At 26.1% G+C, this 27,876-nt stretch overlaps 1 protein-coding gene across 1 annotated transcript in view; it reads right to left on the reverse strand.

Moving 5' to 3' along the window:
- LOC136986358 (cell adhesion molecule Dscam1-like) overlaps positions 1-27,876 on the reverse strand; it is a 49,913-nt gene that overhangs the window by 1,359 nt on the left and 20,678 nt on the right. Inside the window, exons 6-14 of the mRNA XM_067283877.1 lie at positions 24,570-24,718; positions 20,575-20,706; positions 17,182-17,346; positions 16,968-17,038; positions 13,917-14,151; positions 13,749-13,844; positions 1,204-1,392; positions 397-576; positions 135-322 (exon numbers count right to left, since the gene is read on the reverse strand). Coding sequence (XP_067139978.1) covers positions 135-322; positions 397-576; positions 1,204-1,392; positions 13,749-13,844; positions 13,917-14,151; positions 16,968-17,038; positions 17,182-17,346; positions 20,575-20,706; positions 24,570-24,718 — 1,405 coding nt within the window. The remainder of the gene's footprint in view (positions 1-134; positions 323-396; positions 577-1,203; positions 1,393-13,748; positions 13,845-13,916; positions 14,152-16,967; positions 17,039-17,181; positions 17,347-20,574; positions 20,707-24,569; positions 24,719-27,876) is intronic.

Consider the following 27,876-nt stretch of genomic DNA (forward strand, 5'->3'; position numbering starts at 1 on the left):
TATATAATGATATTAAAACAAGTGTTTTATTATTAAACACTTGAAAAAAAATTTAGGTAAATCTGAATTTTATTAAAAAAAAAAAAAAAAATTAGGTTTTATTTAGAATTTATAAAAGCATAAATAATTTTTACCTTTTTCATTGTGTTCCTCATTTCATCAACTACAGATTCATATATTGGTTCTTCTTCCTTATCAAAATGTGTTAGAGGCATTGTTGCATAAGGTGACAGTTTATATGGTGGATCATGATGAGAACTCAACATATGTGCTGCTCTGGGAAGCATTGTAGGAGTATAGTGAAAAACATCTTTTGAACAAGCTAAATAAAAATAAGAAGTTGAAAAGAGAGAAGGAAAAAAAAAATCACTTAAACATATATGTTAAAATCCTTACGCATATATGGAGCCGGAACGGCAACAGGTGTCCTTTTTGAATACACATACAAACAAGCAACAGCAATTACTATAACTATCACCACAATAGCAGAACAGACAGGAATAATTATATATAAAAGTTTTGTTACTTCTTCATCTTGTTTGTTATCTGTATCTTTATTGTGAATTGTTTGTATTCCTGGAAAAAATTATTTTTAAATACATTACTAAAAATCAATAAAAATTTACATATGTTAAGCAGTAACTTTGTATTTTGATGTCAGTAAACTAGATTCAATAAACTAAAACTTATATTTATAGAGCTAATAAATAAATAATTTGTATTTGTCAGGATAAAAAAAGACTTTCAAAATTTATTATTATTATTATTAATGATACAACTTAGATTTAAATAAGTTTCAAAATGATACTTTGAAATATTACTCTATCAAAAGAATAATTTTGTAGAATAAAAAAACCTATTAAAAGCTATAATTAACGAGCTAACAGAAGCAAATACTTGTTCTCTATTGCAACTCTAAAATTTTATGAATGTATTTTCATATCAACTTTTCCGTATTTAAAAAACTGTTTCAATAAATTAGCTATGCATCTATTAATTAAGATTTTATGATATTTATTTATTTATTTATTATTGGATTTTACTTTTAAGTATACAGAAATTTATTACAAAACCCCTTAAGGATTAAAAATAAAAGAACTGAACCAGTTTCTAAGTTAGAGTTACTTTCAAGCATGAATAACAATTTCTTTTAAATTAAAAAGTAATAATAATAGCTAATGCTGATTACAATAATTTACATACCCACTCCAGTTGTTCTAACACTTGCAATTTCACTAGGCTCACTGTTTCCAAAATCACTGTTGGCAACAATAAGTAAGTGATAAAGTTGGTCACTCTCAAGATCTATCAGAGAGAATTTTCTCTGATTGCTTATAGGGATGGATATTTCTTTCCATTGATGACCTTCCTTTCGATAACTAATTGTAAATCCTACAAAACAAATATTATTTTGAATTATGAAATTAATTTATTTTATTTATAGATTTATGTCTATTTATTCAAAATTATTTCTTGGTAAGATTTTGTATAACAATGATATTTCAATATACAATATGAATTAACAAGTATTTAAATGTATTAAACCTTAAAATTATTAAACAAAGAGCTAAAAACTTGAAAGATACTGAACTGCATTTCAACAATGCAGCTTTAAAGTTATCTTTTCACATCACATTATCATTAAATGAGCAATACAGGATTTATATAACCTAAAGATTAATATCAAGAAAAAGATTTTGTTAATATGATCTTTATTTTCAAAACAGAGAAAATTACTGATATCATTTAATATCAACAATAGTCTAGTCTTTCCTATATCTATTTTATAAAACATAATAAAAAAATAATAATAATTCCATAAAATCCTTACTTTACAGAAGATAATTTCAGAAGATTACAAGCAAATAGTATATAATCTAGCTTAAATTATATTCAAACCAGATCATTTATTATTGCTAATTTTGTTTGGAGTTTAAAAAAACACTGTCAATTTTTTTAATGATGGAGCATTTAAACTGTAATGTTCCAAAGACAAATATTTATCAATAGCCAAAAACTTTTTTTTTTAAAATAGATTTATATTTATATTTTTTTAAACAGATAAAAACATAATATCTTTCATATATGTCATTTAAAATAAAAGCTATGGACAGTACAGTACATGTAGATAGATATTTAATGCTTCATACTTTTTCTTTAACAATAGGTCATGTATCTAATACCTTTCGGGAAAAATTTTTAAATTGAAATAATGGGACTTCTGATCTAAACTGGAAGTTCATACATAGTTAATTGGGACCAATATAGAAACCTTAGGGGTTTCCATATCGGGTCTTGGATTTCATTTTTCTAACTCTGTTCTGAAGATTAAAGAAAGACACACACACACAAACAAACAGACGGATGACAGTGGAATTTGTCTACAATTTTTTCAAATTGCAACTCAATAATGCAGAGTTTAATCATAGCAAAATAATTTTATTATTATTTTTTTAATAATAAATTCAGCAATGTCTAAATATTGCTTTCAGATAGAAATTAAGAATAAAGAGGAATAAAATCAAACATAATTTTTCTCAATAATTCATAAGCTGTTTAAACTTGATGGCCAAGCAGCCTAAAAGAAAGTCATCAAATGTTTGTATTCTGGAATACAAGAAGTGAATAAACAGTGGTTACCAATTTGGGACAGACTACGCCTTCAAATTAATTTTCATAAAATTGCTATCCGATGAAATTCTACAAATTCATAAACCATCAAATTAATAAAGGCTGACTTTTATCAAATTAAAATATTTATTAATATGAAATATACTATTACCAGTAATTTATTTTGTATTTTATCAATATAAACAAATGGTCATTTCATTTATACAAATGAAAACTATTATCAATTAAAATAACAAAAATTTAATTAAAATAAACTTTATTTAAATTAGCTATTTCACAATCTATTTAATAATTTTCAAAACAGAATACTAATAATGTAACATATTAGTATCTAATTTCAAGATCAATCATATAGATAATAAAAAAGGCAATTAAAATTTTGTTAAATATACAAAAATTACTTTCAATATTTCAACTATACTGGTCAAAACAACTAGGAGAGCAAAAGATGTAGAATAGAAAATCGTTTATGGCAAACAATTCTGAATGTCGTATGTTATTGTTATGTAAAATATACTTTAATATATGAAAAATATATGCATTCGAGCAAATTGTTGTCATACCTTCATTGCACTTGTTGCCAAAGTCACATCAGAACTGTAGGAAGGGAGAAAATGGTTTAGCCAAAAGGAGAGGAGCAGTTGTCGAGGGGAAAAGCAATTCCTATATTCCTTCTTCTATCTATAGAAAAGTCTATTGGTTTGGTCGGACAGTGTTACATGCTATGAAGGATTCAAAATTAGAATTGTTTTCATAACATTGACAGCAAAAAAGTGATTTAAACAGACCTCTTCCTATGCTTCCCTAATTGCTTTTACCAGTGTATTATTATTATGTATTAAGAGATGATTCAGCATTCTTCTGTTTATAGATAACTCATCAAAATAAAGTTAAAAGTTTGAGTAAAGACCTGGTAATGATTTTTAAACATAACTTATATAATGCATGGAAACCATTTATTCATCTACATCAATCAACAGTACATTGAAAATGATTGTAAGAAAGCCTGATTGAATCTAAATTTTATTTTCAGTTTTTGTATGGTTCAATGAATCTTTTTAATGTATGTCTAAAACAATGTAGCAGTTTAGCAGTTTTAGTTTTATAAATATCTTTTGACACATTTTTGCATATTAGGACACAATATATAGTTAATGTATTGCTAATATATAATAATAAATTACATTATATACTTTCATGATTCAGAGAAGATTGTATTTAAATTTATTCATATCATAGAAAAACTATGATTATAGACCAAAAACTTCAAGAAATATAATAATTATATGAAATAATACAAATTAATAAATATGGTTATACAACAATATTAGTTTAATTAGTAGGAATTATATACAAATCTTTATTGTTATCATTATGCATTTCTGTAAGAAAATATAAAATGGGCATTAGATTTCCATAATAAAACAAAAACAGTTTAATTTTTTGTAACATTTTCAAAAGAATTTGCAATTGTAAGGTAAGTTTCACTAAAATATTTTTTAATTTTGTTTTGAAATATATTTTTTACAATAATTTTATAATTGAAAAACTGTTTAAGTTAATGTCATAATTAATCTTGCTACAGTATTTTTTCAAAAACTTTACTGATTTAAAAATTGACAGGTCTTTTTAACTAAGAAAAATAAAACACTTTTTGAAAATAACAAATGACAATAAATATTTGTGATTATTAATATTCAAAATATTTTTTTTGTTGTTAATATTTATTACATAAATAGATCAAAACAATTGTTTCTTCCAACAGGGTAATCAAATCTTTGGCTTTTTAAATCCTCTAAGGTTTAAAAGTTTTAATATCAACATTTTTGCCATGGTAATTTATTGTTACTAGAAATGAATGAATTCAATATATTATGAATTGATTAAGCAACTGCATGGGCACCATTAATCGAGTACCGTCTTGATGTGCTTCGTGCAATTAAGCAACTATATTGAGAATTCTTAAAATTAAATTCATAAATACAGACCAAAAATTTTAGAAACAAGTTTTATCCAAATTTAATTTAGAATTTCAAATCTGATTATTAAACACATTTGGGATTTTCTTTGAAAAGTTAAGAATACAAAAGTGTTAAAAAGATGTGAAAATGACAGAGAGACAATCAATTCTTTACTTTTGTTAAAATGTTGCTGCAAATTAAGAAAACCCTTTCACTATTGATTGATGTAGGTTCGATGATTTCGAGTGCCAATAAAGTTTCTATTCATTTTTACTTTGTTTGCGTGCCAATATAAACATTTTAATTTCTTCTCTTACAACCAAATAAGAATTGTCTTTTGCTACAAAAGTTGTAACAAAGCAAATGGAAAACTTTAATTCTTGCAACTTTTGAGTCAATGTTACAATTGATGTTGAATCAATTGATTCTTGAAGTTGAATGCTTGAAGGATCATTTGCTGAAGATTCAATATCAGAAAATATACAAGCATAAAGCTGATCCAAAAAACAAATAATTTCTTCTTCTGTTAAATATGGCAAAGATAATGTATTTGTGTTATTAATTCAAAGTGTTCTAAATAGAACAGTGAAAAAACAAGCAACATATTGTGACACTTTAAAATGTTCTTAAAAAGACTATCAATGAATTCATGACTTACAGACGAGTCAATCTTTTCAATCTGCTTGAAATTAAATTTTAAGATTCCATCAGCAACCAAAAGATTGCAATTGCTCAAACTTAGTGCCTTGATGCCAATCTTAACTGGTTTGAGCAAAGAAGTTATGGTTTGTTCATCATGGCTTGGTCATTTTTATCATCCAAGTTCTCATCAAGAAAAGTCAAATATGAACAGCTCAATGGTTCAACATAGGAATCTTATGACTAAAGATATGTTTCACTGCCAAGTGAATTCCATGATTCTAGCAAAGCTGTTCTTCCAATTTTACAATTGCTTATGATGGAAAAAAATTGCATGTTTGAACAAGTATAATGTGTGACAACAAATATTTTCTTTGAATCAATTCTGAAGACATGAAGTTTTCAGTTAATGGCTTCAACAATGGACTGACCAGTAGAATCTTTTAAGAGATGCACAATGTCAAGTTAAGTGGTGTGAGTTGGACTTTGAATTGGTATGTTCACATACTGTTGATACCACTCCATTCATTGATGTTCACACTAAAGGTCAATTCGCCTTTTCAATTTTATATCATAAAAATCCTTATCTCTTAGCCTCAACAGCTGGACTTTTGGTACTTCATACCCTTTACTTCTTGAAAGGCTGTTCACCAAACAGGATTTTAGAATGTGTTTCAAAGAGATATTCTCTTTAATTGCAGCATGTGCGAGTATTTTGGACACCATTGCCTTTTGAAAAAAATCCAACGATTCTTTGTTATTTTGTTGATTTTGGTTAAGAATTTGCATGCTTGATGACTTCCTCTTTTGAAATTCTGTGTTTATACAAAATCACCTGACAAAGATTGCATTGTGCAGAACTTGAACTGAGATGAGTGAAAAATGACCACACCAGACTGCATGAGTTTGCTATAATATACATTTTAAAATTGATTAAACAAGAAATAAAATAGTCAAGACAAACAGTTTTCCAATCAGTGTACAAGAAAAAGCTATATATATGAATCTAGCTTCAAAAATAAACACAACATTCAAAAGTAGACCAAGCAAAACATGTGCTGCTTGTAGACAACACGTTAAAAAAGTTACGAAGTTACGAAAGGATTTCAAATGTTCACTGTATTGAAAACAACCAAATTCTGATACCATCTAGTGAACAAAATATGTCCACTCAATCAACAATACAATGTAGTTATGAACAAAATTGAAAATGTGTTTTGAAATTTATTTTTACTGTTGCTTGAATATTAATTAAAACCTTTGTAACTTCAGCTTATTTTTTTCCCAAAACTTCAAAGCCTAAACATACCTAAAAAATTTTGAAGGTTTGAAGCTTCAAAAACTTTGATTGATATCCCTCCTTCCAATATAATTTTAATAATTTTAATAATTTTAATTTAAAATTAAAAATATTACTTTAAATTATTATAACTTAATGTTATTTTTACTAACAAAAAGAATCTTTAAGAGTACTTTTAGTAATAAAGAATCATTATGTATTTAACTTGTTCAATAAAGAGGGTCACTGAGTTCCTGAGTCCTGTACAAGTGCTTGACAGTCCCAAGTATATCTCATTAAATCCAATATACTAACAGTCATAGAATCATTAAAAGTAACCAATATTTTAAAAAAATAACAGGTTTTTATTATTATGAATGTAAATTAGATATATAATTTTATGTATTAGATACAGAAATTAAAAAATTTAATTACAAGTAATATATTCCAAAAACTAAATTTACATTTCAAAAACGATAAAAAAAAATTTCATCTAAGAAAAATAGTTTCAAAGTTCTTACAAATAAATCTTTATATACTATTATTTTTTTAAATAAAGCTTTTCTTATATTTATATTATTGAAATCTACAGAAAACCAAAACCAAATAATTAAGAATAAGTTAAGTTAGAAATATGTCATTTGTGTGACTGATCATCCGTCACTAAGAAGACTGAAAAGCTTTGTTTTCTTGTGACAGATATTTGTGACTTCATACAAAAATAAGACAATTATATTACTTGCATGAATTTTGTTATAGTACTTACTAAACACTCTAGTAACCAGCAACATTATTTTTCTAATGACTGTTATTAGTATAAGGATATTATTGTTTAAAGGTTTTTTTCTTGTATACTGAAATAAATATCACAAATGGTAAAATAATATGAAGTAAGTTGTAGTGGAATTTGAGAAAATTAAGATAAATATATATCTGTATAATATTGTTCAATTGGTATTGTTAAAATATTTTTGAACTGAGAAATAATCATCATTTATAAAAATTAATTCTATAAAAAGTAAATTAACAAATAGTTTGCAGAATAATAAAATATTATCAGCTATATTTTGTTATTATGTCAATATAACACTGTGCTTTATAAAAAATATTTTTACTGTTATTCTTATTATATTTACTTCTTAATTAGACAAAAAACAAAAAAAAAATTTATTAAAAATTAAATATGTAATGTAAACATTTCATTTATAAATTGTTTTTGTACTATCTGATATGATATATACCAAACTTAATATTTCTATTATATATGCATATACACAGGATGTAGACACAAACATTGTACCAGGCTATGTTTGCTTCTGGTAATAACCAAATGAATTTTCAGTGGAGCAAAATTAATAATGAGCTATTTGTTGGTTTGGATGCCATGCATCCTCAATCCTTTTTTGCATGGGGCAAATATTTTGAAAAATCAGTTATTGTAGAAAACTTCTCTGCATGGTTTTGAGTGCTATGGCCATGCAGAGAAACCTCACATGATTTTCACCACACTTTTGGTGGTATCGAGTTGTTTCTCTTTTGACTACTTTAACTGAATAAGAAATGTTTTACCAATCTTCAGATGCTCTAAACTCTTATTTAAACTACATCGTTATATTTCATATGACTCAAGAAATTATTTGTTCCCATATGAACAGGAATTGGAGGATGCATGAGATCTAATCAAAAGCAGCCTGCTATCAATTACCAATTACTGAAGCAAAATACAGTCTTATGCAATATTTGCATCTACACCCTATAAAATTACTACTACCATAATTTATTATGTATATCAGACAATAAGAAAGCAATTTAATGTATGTAGATTTATAAATGAAATGTTTACACATATATTGTGATTTTCAACAAGATCTTATATAAAACTTTCAAAAGAATTTTTATTAAGCTTTCAATGAGTCATCATCCCCTGTAAACATTTAACTTACAGATTTATTATATATTTATTTATTTATTTTCTTTTTTTAAATAAATCAAAAACTATAGTAATAATGAAAGTATCTTTTTTGATATCTTTGAATGAAAAAAATTTTTAAATAAGAAGCTAATTATTGACAATTTTATCCCTTGTTTAGAATCAAACTGTTCAAATGATACTTTTCTGTATAATTTGTAAAGTATTTTTAAAAATTTTTCAACTTTTAAGCTACTTATCTTAAACAAAATGTAAGTAATAGTATATTTTAATTAATTTCAACCTTTTAAACCAGAAATATCATAATTAGATGCCATTAGTAAAGACCAGTTATGTAATACAAAATAACTTAATCAAATTATTTAAATTATTTTGGACAACTAAATCATTATATTATACTTTTTAAATTTTATTACACTTTTTTAATGATGATAAATAAAGATATTGTTAAAAATTTGCAAGTATTTAGTCTTTCAGTATTCTTAAATATATCAGCAGCATTTAAAGTATATGTTATATTCTCAGTGACTACAAGTGTTGTTCTAAACTTTCAAATTCAAAAAACTTGATCACATAGAAAAAAAATTCTCTTATTTATCTTCAAAATGATACAATTAAAAGTCTACTGGCTGTTACACTTTTTTCTTTTCTGGGCAGGCTTATTTTTACATCATTTACAACTTTTTTCCCTACAAGAACAAAAATATTTACAAAAACTCAAATACTTACAACTGTACCACACATAAGCACATGCATACTTAACTAATTAAATCATAAAACAGCTTGTCTTTTTTTTTTCTTTTACAAAAATAAACCTTATAATTTTAAATTTAATCTATATAAAAAATTCTTCATTTCATTAAAAAAAATTTTAGAATTAAATGTGATTACTAACATTTCTTCCAGGTTGTTTTTTATGGAATAACCAGAAATAATTTATGTCAAGTATAAAGTAGCTTCATCTTTCACCTAGTTTAAATTCTGATATAAATTATAACAATTACTTACAACTTGTCTCCATAATTGGCTATTATATTACTATTGTATCATTATCCAATTACTTAACCATTATTCCAATTACCTTTGAACTAGATAATTGCAATCAAAAATTTATAATAAATAAAATATCATAAAAAACTGCCGTAATTTTTAAAAATAGTCCTTCAGGCTGTTTTGAATTAAATAAGCACGAAAGAGAGCTTTGTTTCAATAACGTGAAAATATTTTTTTAATTGAAAGAGTTTATTAGTGCTATCACTACTATTTATCTGCTCATTGACTATCCTTTTTAAGTATACTGATTGTCAATAAGCAAAACTTTTCTTCTTGTGTTTTTATTTTGTATTATCAAGTTAATTCATCTTAATGTAATATAAAAATTGAATAAAAAGTGCATTTTCACAATAGTAAAATACAGTAATTAACCAATTTGTTTTTTTTTTTGGTCTTCTTTTTCTGATTAGCTAATGTGTATATCACAAGACCATAAAGAGTTATCAACATATGTATCATTATGTTATACTACTACAAATTTATTACATCACCTGTGGTTCAATGAATGTAGAAGGGACATAACTCAGGTTTTATATCTTACTCTTTTTCTATGATGTACTTTCACGCCAAAGGTAGGCATTTGCATCCCTGGCATTCAAACATTGTTATACTACTAATTATATTAGAATAGACATATTTGTTTTAGTTAACATGAAAAATTTAAGTGCAAGAGCCAAGAAAATATCGATAATATAGATGAATGATGATAATACATTATGAAAAATGATTATACATTTATGTCATATGTTTAAAACAGGGCATTACATTAATATAAACATCATCATCATCATCATATTTTATAATATTAAAATATAAGAAATGTAAATCAAAAGTAATTTTTTTTAACAAACAGACTCTAGGAAAAAAATAAATAAAATTTATTATATAATACAGTATTACATTTAAAACTTATGAAAATATTTTCCAGAATACATCAATTTATAGTTTAAAATTTATCACTCAAACTTGATAACTTTATATTTTAATTCCTAATCATTACCTTGCAGACATAATTAAAGTTTTAGTCTACTCTTTCTAAAAAAATTATATAATAATAGATTGTTATTAAGGTACCAGATTTTCAAAAAGTAAAAGCAGTACATTACTTTCAAAATGATTGAAAAAGAAGAAGCTTATTGATTTATACCAACTACATACTTTATTTGATAAATATTGTATTTTTCACTTAAATGAATTTTCTTCATACATTTGTCATTTTGACTTAACATTTAAAAAGACTTCACAAATATAATTAAGAATTATTTAAAGCTGATAATGTTTCAACAGTTAACCTAGTTTTCACACAACTCCAAAAATCATTTGCTATTTAAAAAAACTACCTTCAATAGTTGAATTTTTCCTTGGAAAAACAATATCGTTTCAATAAGTATCTTGAAATGTTTCAAGAAAATTTGTTTTTTATTAAAATTTTATTTTTACTGATTGCATATACATTTTCCCATTACTTTATCTCTACTTAATTTCTGTTCCAAACAATAAATATTAAATCACCTAATTTCATTAAAAAATTTATCATTACCCATAATTACATTATGATTCTTTTTTATGTAATGAACAGTTAACTTCTAAAATTACATCTATGTCATGTAAAAATAAGAGAAAATTTATTTATTATTATTTTTTTGAAAACAAATCAGAATAAGGAAGTACACTACTAAAAATGCAGTAATTCTGAGAATACAAATAGTCTCAAAGTAACATGTCTAGTCACCTCGGGGAAATGTTTAAATGAGTAACAGACTACAATCATGAATATTATTGGTTGACTAATATCAGAATTAGCAAGTTCTAAAACAAATAAGTTACAATCCACTTATAAAACTTTGCTTATTATCAGATTTGGTTATTGTTATATATAGTTATCTCCATGTACTTAGGCATTTTTTTTCCTCATTTCAAAGCTGTCATTTTCTCACCATCAGCCTCACATGCATTTGATTACTTGCAATTTTTATCACTATCAATCATGTTTTGAACATTAAACGTTAATCATTTTAATCATAATTTGCATGCAGTGTAATGGTTTAAATTTCTAACATAACTTACTTTAGTTATACCATTCAATTTGATATATTCAATTTTATTGACACAATGATATAAAATAAAATCAATAATAATAATCAAATTAGCTTGCTAAAATAATCAAACAGATGTTTCATTTTTTACAGTAATAAGACAACTCAAAGGGACCAGACTGAATATCTATTCTATGATATCTTAAAGAACAAATAATCCTAGTTGTCAATTCGTCTTCCTGAATGTTATCACTTTAATTCTTTCTATGAAAGAGAGAGATCACTTGGTAATTTTGATATCTTGCCACTAGCTTATTTGGATAACATTGTTGATTTTTACAGATTAAAAAAAACTGAAATCTCAAAATACAGTGCTGAAATTAATTTGCATTGTGTTTATATTACCATAATACAAGACAAAATGTTAACTACGTGTAAGTGCACACGCTATAACAACTGGAGAAACAAGATAGTATCCATTAGTGTGATAAATGACATAAATTGCATTAAAATATATTTAAGATAAAAGCATTAGAAAACTATAAAATTGTCTCTATCTGTGTTTCATTATTTTTATTAATCCTTAATGAATAAGTGAATTTTAGCTTTGTAAATACGAAAAACAATTACAAATACCAAATTTCAAATATAAAGCATCTGCTGTTATATTATTTCATGTATTATTTCGCAGATATTTTGCATTACATTTTTAGATTTGGCAGAGATAGCATCATCAGAAAGCATTGTTATTAAGAAAGTCAAACACAAAACTCACAGATGTGTAGATAAATGTAGAAAACTTGATTATAAAATTTGCATAATAATATTTTAATAAATTAAAATATAGTGATTTGATAAAATATAAAATAAATTTGATAAAATAAAATATAAATAGTGATTTGATTTCTATATCATCCTACTAATTTTTCTAATTTCTTTCCTTGATTTATAATTCTTAAAAAATAGTAGTTAAAGGTAACATTTATCATTAGAAATTTAAAACATGATTTAGACATTTATTAAAAGAACAGATGAGAAAGTACATAAGCATTGTCTATGTCTAAAAACCAAAACAGTAAACTGGAATGTTATGTATAGACTCTCACCTAAATGTCTAATTTCCAGCAAAACACCAAAATTCAACATTTAAATGTTTTTGGCCACTCATCGGGAAAAGTCAAACAAAAATAACTTCTATTTATAGAATGTTGCTGCGTTGTACATGTAATTTTTAAAAATCAGTTTGAACAATAGCTGTGACATATATTAAGCAATGTATATTTCTTTAAGAGTCTAAATAATACTTCCATGCATTTGGTACGGGAATGTAATCCGTGTTTATGCATGCTAGACTGCAGAAATCTACAGTGCCGACATAAGAGGAGCATGCATCAACATGGATTACATTCCCATACCAAATGCATGGAATTATTATTTAGACTCTTAAAGGAATATATGTTGCTTAATATACATCACAGCTGTTGTTTAAATTGATTTAAAAAATTTTTTAAAAATTACATGTATAACATGGTAACATTCTATAAATAGAAGTTATTTTTGTTTGACTTTTCCCAATGAAGGCCGATTAGAGTGGCCAAAAACGTTCAAATGTTGAATTTGGGTGTTTTGCTGGAAATTTGACGTTTAGGTGAGAGTCTATTGTCTACATCTATTTCAACTATAAAGAACTATTTTCCAACTAAAATGTGCAAGCTATCTGCTGGTACAGTATACTGACAGATAGCATAAAAAGGTACTTATAACTGGTACAAAGTACCAGCAATTTCTCAGTAAAAAAAATTCTACATGTTTTTGTCACCATAAATGTATACTATCATAGTAGTAATTATTTTATAAAAAGATGCTGCATACATACAAATCAATTATTTTGAAAGACTTTTAAATCTAATGTTAAAATATATATAAAAACCTAATTTAATTTTTTATTTTACTTTAAAAATTTATAAAAAAACAAAAATTAAAGTTAATATTTTAATATTTTTTTTAACAGATAAATTATTGTATTTATTTTTAATAATAAAATAAATATTTTACAATTATTATTATTAAAAGTACCATTGAAACTATCATTTAAGATTAGTTTTTAAAAAATTTATGCAGTCAAACAGTTTTAATATAATAATATATTAGTTTTATAAGAATCAATATTACAGATTTAATTTTTATTATTATTTAATCTATTACTAAGCAATTCTTACCTGTAATTGTATTTTCTCTAGAAGAAACAGTCCAATGCAAATTAATAGATGTTGGAGTGAGATTTTCAATGTAGAGAACAGGTTGAGGTGCAGGATCTATAAAAATATAAATAATGATGATTTCACATAAATTTATTTTCATATATTTTCATAAATTTATTTTATTACCTTCCTCTTTTGTTCTGAACTGAAGTTCTTCTGAAGGTGGGCCCGTACCAACACTATTATAAGCTTTAATTATAACAGTATATCTTGTATATTTTCTTAAATTTCGAAGTATGAATGAATGTATATCACCCATTAGAGATACAGTATGATAACTATAAACAGAATTTGAAGATGTAATTTTATAACCAATATAAAATCCAATTAATTCTCCATTCCAATGTCTATTTGATGGAGGCTAAAAAATAAAATTTCACTTGTTTTATAATTTAAATTATTTATAATTACATTAAATTAGAAAAAATTAAATCATAAAATAATTATTTAAATTATAACTTTTGGAATATAGTTTTTATTAAACAAGAAAAATAAAATTCTTATTCCATTTCCATTCTGTTCACCTGAATATGATAAGGTGTTATTATTGAAAGTGCTTGTGAATAAAGTCTTGTGTAAAACAAAAGGTTTGTCTTTTAGTCATCTTTAACACTGAAGCCATTATTAAGAAAAAAAACATTTTAATCAATTGCATAATTCCATTTTGTGAACATAGACTTGTGCACTCATCTCTAATACCAATATTTATTTATATTTTACCTAAAAATTCATATGGATTTAAAATCCATAACTTAAACATGTTCTTAGAGCAAATTTTGTACACTTCAAATAATATATGTAATTTTTAAATTGTTATACTATCACAAATTACTGATAAATTCTATTCAGTTAATTGACAAGACTGTCTTGTTTATAAAATCGTACTGCCTGATGTCTTACCAGCTTAGAGGGATGAAGGAGTACATGTCAGGAGTTGAAATTTGGCACAGAGTATTAGGTGCCCAAATCATGTGTGCATAAAAAAAACCAGACTTGTAGGTAGTCAGGAAACCAAGAACCTTGACAAAATAAAATACAAAATGGCGACACTCTCTACAAACAAACAGTAGTGCGAGATTTGTGCATGTGTTGCTCGTTGGTAAGTTGAAAATATGAATATTGCAACATTGAATTTTGACAAACGAATCTTTGAAAAAAACCCAATTTTCCTGTCCCGTGTTATTCCCCACATATTTCTAGTAGCCACATGCTAACCTTGACCAATTGACTGGAGATATTTCATTTCATCATCAGAAGTTTTTGAAACTAGATGGCACGTCATTATAATTTTATATTAAAACTAACTTCCGAAATATAATTATTTTTTCTTTTTACATTTATTAATATATATATTTCGTTTGTGCAAAATAAAAAAATAATTGCGAACGATACAATAGCCACCATTATTTTTTTCAAAAATGGGAAATTTTTGCATTGACAAAAATTCAACCTGGGGCATCATACAATGGAGAGAAATTTCAACATTTGATAGGTTAATTTCACTGAAAATGCATCATGGATGACCTCGTGGTCATGGCTGTGGCCAGTGAAGTTTAAATGATCGCGCTCAAAACCAGTGATACCAAAGATGATTGGAGAATGAGAACGAGATCCGCTTAGTAGTGACTCTCTGAGACAGTCTTGTCTCAAATACGGCCTTGCTGTTTTACTTGTTTTTGTTTATTTTGTTTAATGATATTTTTCTTTGTGATAAAAATTTATAGTTTCACTGAATTTCATAAAAGAATGCAAGTTAATTTCATGCAGGTAAAGTAATTTTTAAGATTAAAAATTGAGAAAGAATGCTATTGATATTTGATGATTTGTATTTTTCATAAATACATACATTTGAGATTGCTTTATATTTAACACTTCAAAAACCAAAGTAATTTATATTTTCATTTATGAAAAATAATTTCGGACAATGGCCAGGATTATTTTTTCAAAAATGAGAAATTTTCGTTAGGCATTGACAAAAATTCAACCTGGGGTGACACACAACAGAGAAATTTCGAAATTCGATAGGTTAATTTTACAAAAATGCACTGAACGACCTTGTAGTCGTGGCTGAGGCTGGCGAAGTTTGAACAATCTCGTTCAAAACCAGCAATACTAAAGAAGATTGAAGAATGAGAATGAGAACGAGACCCACCTTGAGCATCAAAGTGATCCCGCTTAGTAGCGAGTCTCAGAGACATAGTCTTGTCTCAAATATGGCTTTGCCATTTTACTTGTTTTAACCTAAAACAGTGGCATAGTTCTATTGACAAAAATGGAAGATATAGCTTTGCCCTGAAAACATTGTAGTGTGTGCTGATTATTGATCTTACAATTTTACTAATATTACATGTCAACAGGGCCATTGAAAGCGTCTATGAAGCCTGGGGTAGAACAGACTCATTCCATCTATTAGCAGGTCCTTTTAGACTACCTTATATCATTACCAAAAAATGTGCTAGTCTAAGGTAGAGGAGCCCTATATCATACATGTATGAGCAAACTAGCTACCAGTACATCCAAAAATTCCTCAATCAACATTTTAAGTCAAATTGTCACAATTTGACTTAAAATGTTAGCATACTATCTCCATCCCCATTCTGCTGTAGCTTCCCCATGATGTATGAATGGAGGAATTCCCATTCCTACTATTTGGTTCTTCATATCTCCACTCTTACAAAAATGATGCCATGCCACTGATCCAGAAAAAAATTACTTTCATAATTATATATGATAAATAATTATTGTTGAGTTATTCTTGCATGTTAGGATATCTGTATTCACAATTAATCTAAGCCTTTAACAACATAACAACTTTATTGTTAACTACAAAGGTCTCACAAGCTCTACATGGAAGGTAAGCACACCTCGTGCTCCAATGCTACAAAAATGCCCTCTCACCAAAGATGTATCCGCCATCCTCCCATAGCCAAATTATAGCCATGACAATTATAATATATAAGAATACAGCTTTTAACATTTTTTCAATGTTTAAAGTTTAAAATTTGTGATATATTTCTAAATAATATTAATATCAAATAACAAAATAAAAAAAATATACTACATAGTAAGACATTTCGAGAAATATAAATAGCTATAAAAATGTAATCAATATTTTTTTAACGTGGTTTACATAAGTACTAAATATATTTTACACTTAAGAGTATAAAAAGAACTTACTCTCCAAGAAATCCTAGCATAAGTGGCCCCAACTTCTTCTAAATGACAATCTTTAGGAGATGCAGAAGGTTCTGAAATTAATTTTCACATTATGTATGTCATATTCAGAATTTGTTGATTAAATCTAAACCATCAATAATTCAAATAAAACAAATCCTGTTTATTCATATCTTTAAATAATAAATCATAATTTGTGATTAGAAACAAAGCCTACCTTCATTACCAGTTGTAAAAACAATTTGTTCAGATGGCTGACTTATTCCAATATTATTTTCTGCATAAACCTGAGCACGATATTTAGATGCGGGTTGAAGATCGTTTATAATAAACCATGTTACTGAACCAGGAATTGAATTATTTTTATGTATCCCTTCTGGATCTGGAAGTTTTATATGAAAACTATCAGTTACATTAAACAAAGAAACAAAGTTTTTATTACTTTACTTAGTACAATCTTTCAATTGCTTATGTTATGGCAACTAATCAGTCAGTCTTTTGAAAAATTATATTTAAAATTTTTAAATGTTATTTTTCTTTTAATAAGTTTTTTAGTTTTCAAGTCTCAAAATTAATTTGATTTAAATATAAAAGCAAAGACTTTTTTTATTATAAATGTCAATTTTAAGAAAAATTATATATAATACACTTAACATATTAATAATTCAATATTAATAAGCCAATTTTTAAACCATAGTGAGTATTTATCTGCAATTGAGGACCACAAGAGGTTTTTCAAATACTTGAATTTATTATTATTTAATATCTTTATGGTTTAGTAATATTATATTTGTAAAACAACTTTTATTTAAATATTTTATAATTATTTAATACATTTACAAGTACAAAATTTAAAAATTTCTATTCTTTATTTAATTTTATATTTTTTTACATATTTGACTCAATTATCCTAGAAATAATGAAATATTGATTTCTCTTACATCAATGTTCTCAACACTAATATTTATACATTCAACAATATATCACAATTTTAATTTGAAAATGTTGATGGTTATTGCTGTTTTGTTTTTATAAAATGAATTTTCTCTTTAATGATTATTAAAGTTATAGCTATTTTATTTATTATACAAAACTTTATTTTTGTTGTTTTAAACATGTATTTACAAATTCTAGAATAATTTCTTATTTCAGTTTCATCTACAACACTAGAATATTGAAAAAATAAAATTTTCTTATAAAATTGGACAATAAAGACATCAGGCAATTATCAATTAAAACAATTCTAAAATTATACTTTTATAAACAAAAAAAGTTTCATTAGAAGTAATAAAAGTTTTAATAATACACAGGTAGTCCTTGACTTATGATGATGAAATCTATAATAAGGTATATTCCAGGACTCCTATTGCAAGTCATATTTGTCATAACTAATAATGAGTATGGAGTTTCCAAGGCTACTTATAAGCTTAAAATAATATTGCACAAATATGTATATTATAATTAATCAGTTACTGTGTATGTACTGTAATACAAATAAATATGTAGAAACTGGATGAGAATCACAGAAATAATGGAACATATCTTATTTGCATCCAACAAACAGGGACAATTTCTCTGGGCTAGCTTAGCATATGCCGCATGCTTAAGAGAAAGTTGGATAACTTGAAAAAGTTCATTCAAATAACTGAAAGTTTGAAAATTAATTGTATTCAATTCTTTTTCACCGGATGATGGCAGCTGTAAGCTGTTGAAAGTACTAGCCATTACATCTTAATTATGCTGATAAACTGTGTTTGTAATGCTGCTACACTGTTGTGTTAATTATTTCATCTTGGAGTCCTCCCAAGCAACCTGTACACCTTGTTGTTTGGCTTATACTGTTAAGATTGTATTGTTCATGTTCTTGTTAACTGTGTATTGATATTCTTTGATCTTTTTTCAAAGTTACATGTGGTGGTCCCATACATTGAGAAGTCTTTGGTTGAAACATTGGTCCTCCAGTGAAATGGTAGTCTCCTGGGGTATTAAACAATTTTCTCTGGGATTGTCATTTTTCAGGATACCAAATATCGTAGGATTGCATTTATAGATTAAGTCTTGCATAGGTAGCTAAAAACAACAATTTATTTTTTTGAGCATTAGAAAATTATTTCCTCATTGGTTTGTATTAAATTTTAAAATTTTGTATTTTATTCTTTTAAACATTAAATATCATTTGTGTTTGATTCTATTAACTAGTTTGATTTTTTTAATCATTCTCTTTTGAACTATATTAACTGAAGAAGACCTACATATAGAGGTTAAAAACATTTTTTAATTCATTAAGCTCATTTGCTGGATACAAATAAGGTGTTTCTCTCTCATTTATGTATTGTAATATAAAACAACAACAAGTGAATTATATTTCAAACTAATATTTAATATTTTAATTAATTAATTATGATATTTCATTAAAACAAATATTTATGGAAATACACAGGAACACGGGAGACAACAAAATTCAAAATGTACCGTACATATTACCAAGGAATTATTGCAATCTTTGTACAGAACTAACTTTACTTTTTATTGTTAATTTTTTATTAATTTAATTTAATTCAATTTAATAAAATTTATTACTATAAAAATCCCAAACAGAGAAATTCCACAAAATTAGTTTCATTTTCACTTTTTGAGTAACTAATGATGTGACCACAAGTTATACTTAAACATTATATAATAATAATTGATAAGTTTATGTGTTTATTGGCTATTATATTGATAGTATTACATATTACATTCATCATTTAACCGTGCCATTAGCAAATGCAACTAATTCTATACATTTGAAAATAAATTTTTTATAAATATTCTTGCTTCTTGTCTGGCTTAATGTTTCGTGATGTAGCTCAAATTTGGTTGCTTTTCACAGACTTATCAAACTTTGTAGTTTAAGTGATGAAATGGAGTCAGAGATTAAAGTTCAAAAATATATGCTACTAACAAAAGCATATATTTTTGAATGTAATCTCTGACTCTGTTTCATCACCAAACCTATAAGGTGTAAAAAAATTAGTCAAATTTAAACTACATTAGGAAGATAATTGTTTTAAATTTTAAGTTAAGACTATTTACAAAAATATACATTTTTGAGTCTATCCTTTAATCCTTTAACAAAACCACAGAAGTAACAGTTACAATGGTTTGAAGAATAAACTTCATTAAAAAAGACAAAAATAGAAAAAAATTCACAAAGTTAAAAATGATCAAACGTCAGCCTTTTATTCGAGGATCTGACGCTTTTACATTAAAAACAAAAAGTAAATCTTCTCACCATACTATAAAGTCCTTAGCCAATTTATAACTGATTCTGGCCCTCTGGCGGTAGATATGAGTACCATTGTAACTGTTACTAATGTGGTTTTGTTAAAGGATTAAAGGATAGACTCGAAAATGTATATTTTTGTAAATAGTCTTAACTTCAAATTTGAAGAAAAAAATATCCTGAGTCATCATGAAAATTGTAAATGTTTTAATTTACTTTACTAGTTTTGGCTGTTTTGAAGTGCAGATGATTATAAAGTTGAGAACTGACTGAATACAATATATTTTATTAAAAAATTAAATTTATTATAAATTAAGTATAAATATTAAATAAATAAAAAATTACCTGAAATACTCCAATATTCAATAATGTATTGCAATGGTTTATTATTATTATTTGAAAAAATGCTCCAAGTTATTTTTGCACTCCGACTCCAAGATCTTTCTAGTTTAACTTCAATTGGGTGTTGAGGACGTTCTAAATCAATATTTTAATACAAAACTGTTAATAACACTATTATTAGCATAAAAATTTCAATATAATTACTGCTTAAAATGATATATAATTGTTATAATATAAAATTGTCTTGTAATAATATCACAGTCTTATCTTTCACATAATTTCATTTCATCAATATCGTGTCAGTTCAAAACAAGGAACTGACATAATATTAATATTTAATATCTTTAGGATATTGGTTTGAAAAAATTAAAATACTAAAATGAAGCATATTCAAGCTTTAGAATAAAATTAAGAAATTGTTTTAATATTTAGTACTTAAACATTTTCAAAACATTCAAAAAATGAAAAACTTTCTAAATGAAATATTTTCTTTAAAAAAATTTAAAGAATCATAATAACTCTGAAAAGATCCTATCCTGTACAGTGGAACCTCGCTTAATGAGCACATGGCACAATGAGTATTTCACATAACGAGTAAAACAAATTGTAAAAATTTGCCTCGCTTAACAAGCAATATTTTGCTTAATGAGTGATTAGGAGAGGGGTAGTCCCGAATTGTGCGCATGCGGCATGCTCCATCAGTCTGTGTTTAGCACTTCTTCCACTAGCATCTTAGTGTCGCTTGTGATCACATATTTTTCCAAACTTGTGTTCACACACATTACTTATAAACATCAACAACCATAGCCAGTTATATAATAAACATGCCAAACGATATGCCAAATTCTTGGGTCATTAAATTTAATGACTGATTCCAAATTAAATTTTAGAAATATCTGAATTAAAAATTAACTATTCATAATTATTAAATTTAATATGAGATGGAAACATAACTGCCTACCTCTAGTCAAATTAATCAATTTCTAATATTTAATTATAGCCTTTACATAATCCAAGAATTTGGCATATTGTTTGTAGTGTTTATCAAACATATTAGCTGTGACTTTTTTTTTAAATAAACATTATACATAAAACATTTGAGCATTTTTTTGGCGTGGAAGGCATTATCGTATTTTACATTAATTTCTATGAAAAAAATTGTTTCGCTTAACGAGTGTTTCGCATTACGAGTAAGACCCTGGAAGGAATTATGCTTGTTAAGCAAGGTTCCACTGTAATGCATATTTATTAATTGATATTTCTTATGTTTATATTATTATAACATTGTCAAGTGAACAATTAGTTTCTGAATATAATGACTTCAGGAGAAAACAAAAGCTACAAACTTTAGGAATCAGTTTTATTGGTAAAATATTTCTTAGGACCAATCATTAGACCCAAATATTCAAAAAAGGAAAATTGAATGAGAACATCTAGTTTTTTTCCATTGAGTGCTTTAGGAAGTTCAAATGCATGGGCAGTTTTTAAAAAATAAAACAGAACTAAATAGTTTTTTAGTTATTTTTATTCTTACTGATATTTTATTTTTATATTTTTCTTTCATAGCTGTTATCACTGTAAATCCTTTAGTTTACAACTTTGATGTTTACATGTTAAAAACAGTTAATTTTACACATAGCTGTTTTGAATTAAAAAGGGTTCTATTCCATTTTTTAAAACTTCATTCTATAAAAACTAGTGTTAACATATATTTATGAAATTAATGGAATGTATTTATTTTTAAGATAATTTTGAAATTAATATCTATAAATGAGTAACTTTTTATTTACTGTATTATGTTACTAGTTAATTTAGTTAAAAAATTGTTTGGTATCACCTGACAAATTATATGAATATTCAAAAGTTTCCTCAGGAAGACACAAGTCAATTTTTTTCTATCAACAAGCAACAAACCAATATTTATCTGTGAAACTTTCATTTTTCTACTTGATTAAGAACAAGATCATGTCCAAATGAAAAAGATACATAAACTAAGTTTCCTTCAAACACTATTATTTATTTTTAAAAATTTACAATTCAAGGTTTATTTCATCATGACTAATATGATATTTATGGTAAATAATTTGTGAATAAATGCATACATTTCTGAATGAAGAGAGAGACTGTCAGAACTCTGTTTAAGCATATTTGTGGCAAATTTTTAATGGTTTGAATGTAACTAGTTTCTATTTCTGATGATTAAATTCTTCCATTTCTATTCTTTGGGTTATCTGTGCACTTTAATCAAAGATTAATCCTTTTCCCACTTTGAAAGGACTTATTCCAGAACTTTCACTTCTAGTTTGGAAAGCAAACATAATTTACTCAATTCTCAACCTTGTTAATGTCCAAATAATCAAATGAAATTTTATTAGTATCTGATGCAAAAATAGTAAATTTGATATCAGATGAGATATGAAATATATAAAGAATGCAAATGAAAACTTCAAATTTCTATATTTAGTAAAATCATGTACATCAGTTATAAATATTTAATTAAAATAATATATTCAATATTTCAAAAATACTTAAAGATTTATACAAAAAATCTAGTTTTTTATACCTAACAGAAATTAAAACAGCTCTGATTTCAATAGAAATTATACAAAAATTTTTTAAAAACTCTCTCTCTCCAGCAAACAATAACTCCTCTTATAAATATTGATTTAAAGTATTTGATAAATAAAAGGCAATAAAATAATGTAATATTACATTAAGTATTAAAATTGTAATTATATATTTCATAATTTAAAACCATTTTCAAAATTATAAAACAAATGATCTTTTCTAAAGACTTATTTTCTGTGGGTCAGTATTAATATATTTTTCTTGCAAGGTTCTTACAGTAAGACTCTTAAACATCAAACTACTTTTACAATGTTTACTTTTTCTTAAATATTTAATTATTTTTAAATTTTCATTAATTTAATAGTCATAATTTCATGTGAATAAATAATTATTTGAGAGTTGATATATAGAAAGGAGACCTACTGGAAAGTTATCATTTTTCAAGATACAAGTTCAACTGGAAGTGTCTAATAATATCAATTAAACTATAGATTGATGTACAGAAAAACTAGAGAAAAGTAGAAAAGACATATACATGCCTTCAGTAATTTTTGATAAAATCATCATGGCAGATAAATATGTCTGTAGCATGCAAAAAGATATTTTACATTTTCTAAAGACAAAGGAAAAGCTGTTTAATGAGTTTATAAGTGCAAGTTAAAATTGGCTGATAACCCACATTATTGCATAATCCACAGCTGTTTTCAAATTGACTTCTAAACACAGATAACCTGTAGGTTATCCAAGAAAAATGGCAGTACTATTTATGATAAATAAATGTTTAAAACTAATGTGTATTTGAAAGTTTGACAAGTATATAAATAATATGCATCTTTCTAAAATATATAATGATAACTGTATTATGTAAATTCAAATTTGATTAAAATATGGTTAATATAATAAAAATTCAAAAACTGTCAGCAACTTTATAAAATTATATAACAATATATAACAACAGCTTATTAAAAATTTGAGAAAAACTTAACAGTAGACTTTCTAAACTGAAATTTTAATTTGAACCACCATCATTAGTTGATAAATAGAAAACATGAATAAAAAACAATATATATAAGTTATATACAGTATCTAATTTGGTAAATTATTTATGCAAACTAATTACTTCTTATTAAATTTATTTACTTTTTATGGTTAATGTTACCCTTGGTGCCAAGATGGCAGCTTGTCTCTGATTCCAGCAAAAAAACAGTGGGACGCACGTTCTAACCTAACCTAACCTATTCTAATAAATTACCATAATTATTAGCAACCGAATTATTAGAATAGGTTAGGTTAGAACGTGCGTCCCACTGTTTCCTTGCTGGAATCAGAGACGAGCCACCATCTTGGCACCAAGGGTAACATTAACCCTTTTTATATACATAAAAAAAAATTGTTAACTTTTATTTTAACTTATTAAAAAATTCACTTACCTAAAACAGTAATTTTAATATGTAGTTGATCTTGCCCAAACAAATTTTCTACAAAACAAGTAAATACACCTTCATCGCTTTTCTGGATGTCATTTATTGTTAAAACAGACGTTACAAACATTTGTTTAATCTCTTTTTTGAATTCATACCTGAATAAATTATAAAATATAATTCTGAGAACATTTTAAATAATTTGAACAAATATTTTTCACATACAGATATCCCTTGTATAACATGGTATTTAGGTTCTGAATAAGTGTCGTATTATGCAAATCTGTGCCATACAAAATAAAGGATAGTACAAAACATAGGGTTAAATTTCAAAAGTTAGCAAAAATATACTATTCTTTTTTGTAATTAAAATAAATATATTTATTAAAACAATCAATGTTTAACTAACAATCACAATCAAAGTATTGCATGTTAATATTAATTGTTTTCTTCATTGCTAAACATTATTAAATGAGGATGTTTTCTTTTTGGCAAAATATTGTCATCATCTGAGCTTTTCTGTTTACCTTAATCTGAAATATTGACAACTCTTGATTTTTCCCTACATTTTTTCATAAAATCAAATGTTTTCATTTGCCTAAGAGATCTTTAAAAATTTTATCTTTTTATGTAGTAACTTTTACTTTAATCTATAAAATCTATAAACAACAGTTTTTTGGGTTCATTTAGAGCACTATCACCAACAACAGGTTTATCGGAAGTAGGACAAGGAAAACGAAAAATTGTACAAAGAGTTGTTATTAAAGAAAACTGATTAAAAGGCACAAAACAACAATGAAAATGTCAATATTATAAAATCCATGGAAAAATATAGACAACAAGCATGCTTGGTTGAATAAAAAATATTGAATGATGGTGTTTGCACTTAAAAAACTATGATGTTTTGTATAGGGATGTCTCCAATTCTTGAACCATGTTAGAGCAAAACCTGTTGTATGGGAGATTTCCCTGATTATCAAATTGTGTTAGAGTGAACCTGTGTTGTAGTAATATCATGTTGTGGAGAGATATTTGTATGTTTATCTATATATATAAATGAAAATGGGTGTTTGTTCGCTATACAATCCTAGGCTGTTCGACCAATTGCTACAAAACTTAGTAGTTGTGTTTACTTACTTTCAACTTAGATAATGATGTACATCCCACCCCAAAATATCTATTGAATTTCCATAAATCAATTTCTATTTATATTCAATTTGCTGATTTACATTTAGCATGCCATCTATTGGCAAAAAATTTAACAAAATCATAAACTAAATATAATTCGTACAAAAAAGGATATAATTTAAAAATATATATATTACATTCACTTAATTACTGCGACAGGTAGCATATAGCACTTGCTGCTCGGAGTTTTTATATTTCTGAATAATACTTTCTTAATAAGTGCCCTGTATTAGCTGAATAGATAAAATGAACACTAGCAGTTAGTTTAATGTGAATTTGGGCATGGCCAACAGGCTGGTCATGTGCAGTTTTCTGGGTTTTCTTCCCATTAGTAACACCTAAATAGGGGCCAGCTTTATATAAAAGTCTTCCCAGGATGCATTCCTCTTGGCAGATCACTTGTGTGTCATGTTGCTGTAACCAAATAAACCAAACTAATTCTAACGAGTGATTATTTATTGTGACATTGTCACAATGCCAAGCTGTAATTTTTTGTCAGAACATCCTCAATTCTTTTTTGTGATGTCTTGCCCCCGAACATCATACTTTTCCTGTTAGCAATGTAGTCAATGTTGGTTGGTCATCTAGCTAATGCCGTTTGGGGAAACTTTTGAATCAAAGTAATGTGACTTCTCATCCAAACTGGAAGTTCATATATAGTTAATCTGGACTTCGTGGCCAGAGTCCATTGAGTATGACTGACACATTTAACCTTTCTTGACATTTTCTTTTAACCTCACAACTATTGACTGGCCAGGCCAGTCAATTGTTGTGAGGTTAAAAGAAAATGTCAAGAAAGTGGAATGTATTTTGCATGAAGATGGCAAAATAAATTATGACCAGACTGCTATCCAAATGGCTCAGAACAAACAAAGAAACAGCCTGACAAATACAAGATTTGATTTGAACAAAAAGATTTGAAAAAATGTAGTAATTCGTACCACGCTCACTTTCATTAGAACAAAAGAAACATAATGTGAATTGTCAGAATTTTGTCAAATTTGTTTATGCAGATAGGGATGTGCTGAATTAAATCATTGCTGATAAGGTCAGACTTGAAAAATTGCAAGTGAAGACGACAATGATTATTTTTTTTAAACTGCTAGCATTATCCAACAAGAATTTATTTTCCAAGAGAAAACAGTTGATGCTACATATTATTTAAACAGCTAGAAGAGGTTACAAGAATAAAGATGAACAATTTGTCAAATTACAAATGAAATTGATCTTGAAAGGCAAATGTTTTGATGACCTGCTAAGCTTCAAAAAAGCAATAACATCTCAATTAAAAACTTTTAGCATGCTTTTAACAGTTTATATGATTAATACCAGTGTTGTAGAGCAACAGTGGGAAATTTATTTTAAAAAAAATCATATGTTTTTTCAATAAAGTGTGTTTATATTATAACAAAAGGTTTATTACTTAATTGACACACTGTGTAATGGCATATGAAATATTACTAACTTTAAAATTTTTGTACATATTTCACAACATACTGTACTGTACATAAATAAGATAGTATGTGAAATTTTTATAAAAAATAAATGCATAGTTTATGTATAGTTTAATGCATTGAAAAAATTATTAAAAAGTAATTTGACTATAAATTGAAAAAGAGAACTACTTCTAAATTCTAAGTTTATAGCATAGAAATACTTAGTAATGTAAAATTTATCAAATTTTTATTGAAGATAATAAGTATAGAATGTTTCTAAATAACAATATATTAAAGGAAAGATGTACAGTAACTAAGTTAAATTATCTTTATATCCACAAACTAGATTTAAAAATATAAAGACTATATAATTTTTAAATAAATTAATATATATATTTTTTTCTTTGTGGTTTAAGGCCCTTTACCACTCAAGAGAGAGCATAAAAAGGCCCCAGAGTGTTATGTGTGAGATAGGTTTGCGTTTGTTAGTAGAAGGTGTCCCTAGGTGGGCTCATAAGTGTCCCGTATAGGGCTCATAAGAAAACTAGTCCCTTGTGAGGGCTCATAATTTACGTGTTATATGTTATGTTTTATCTTTATTCTGCATGTTATATTTTGTTTGTGCTAACATACTTACCAAGATTTTTTGAAGTCAAGGAGAAAGAAAGTTTGATAGGAAAGTTGCAGTATGC

This window comes from Centruroides vittatus, unplaced genomic scaffold (genome assembly GCF_030686945.1).
Source record: "Centruroides vittatus isolate TY-2023 unplaced genomic scaffold, ASM3068694v2 scaffold_1015, whole genome shotgun sequence".
In the NCBI taxonomy this organism is placed as follows: Eukaryota; Metazoa; Arthropoda; class Arachnida; order Scorpiones; family Buthidae; genus Centruroides; species Centruroides vittatus.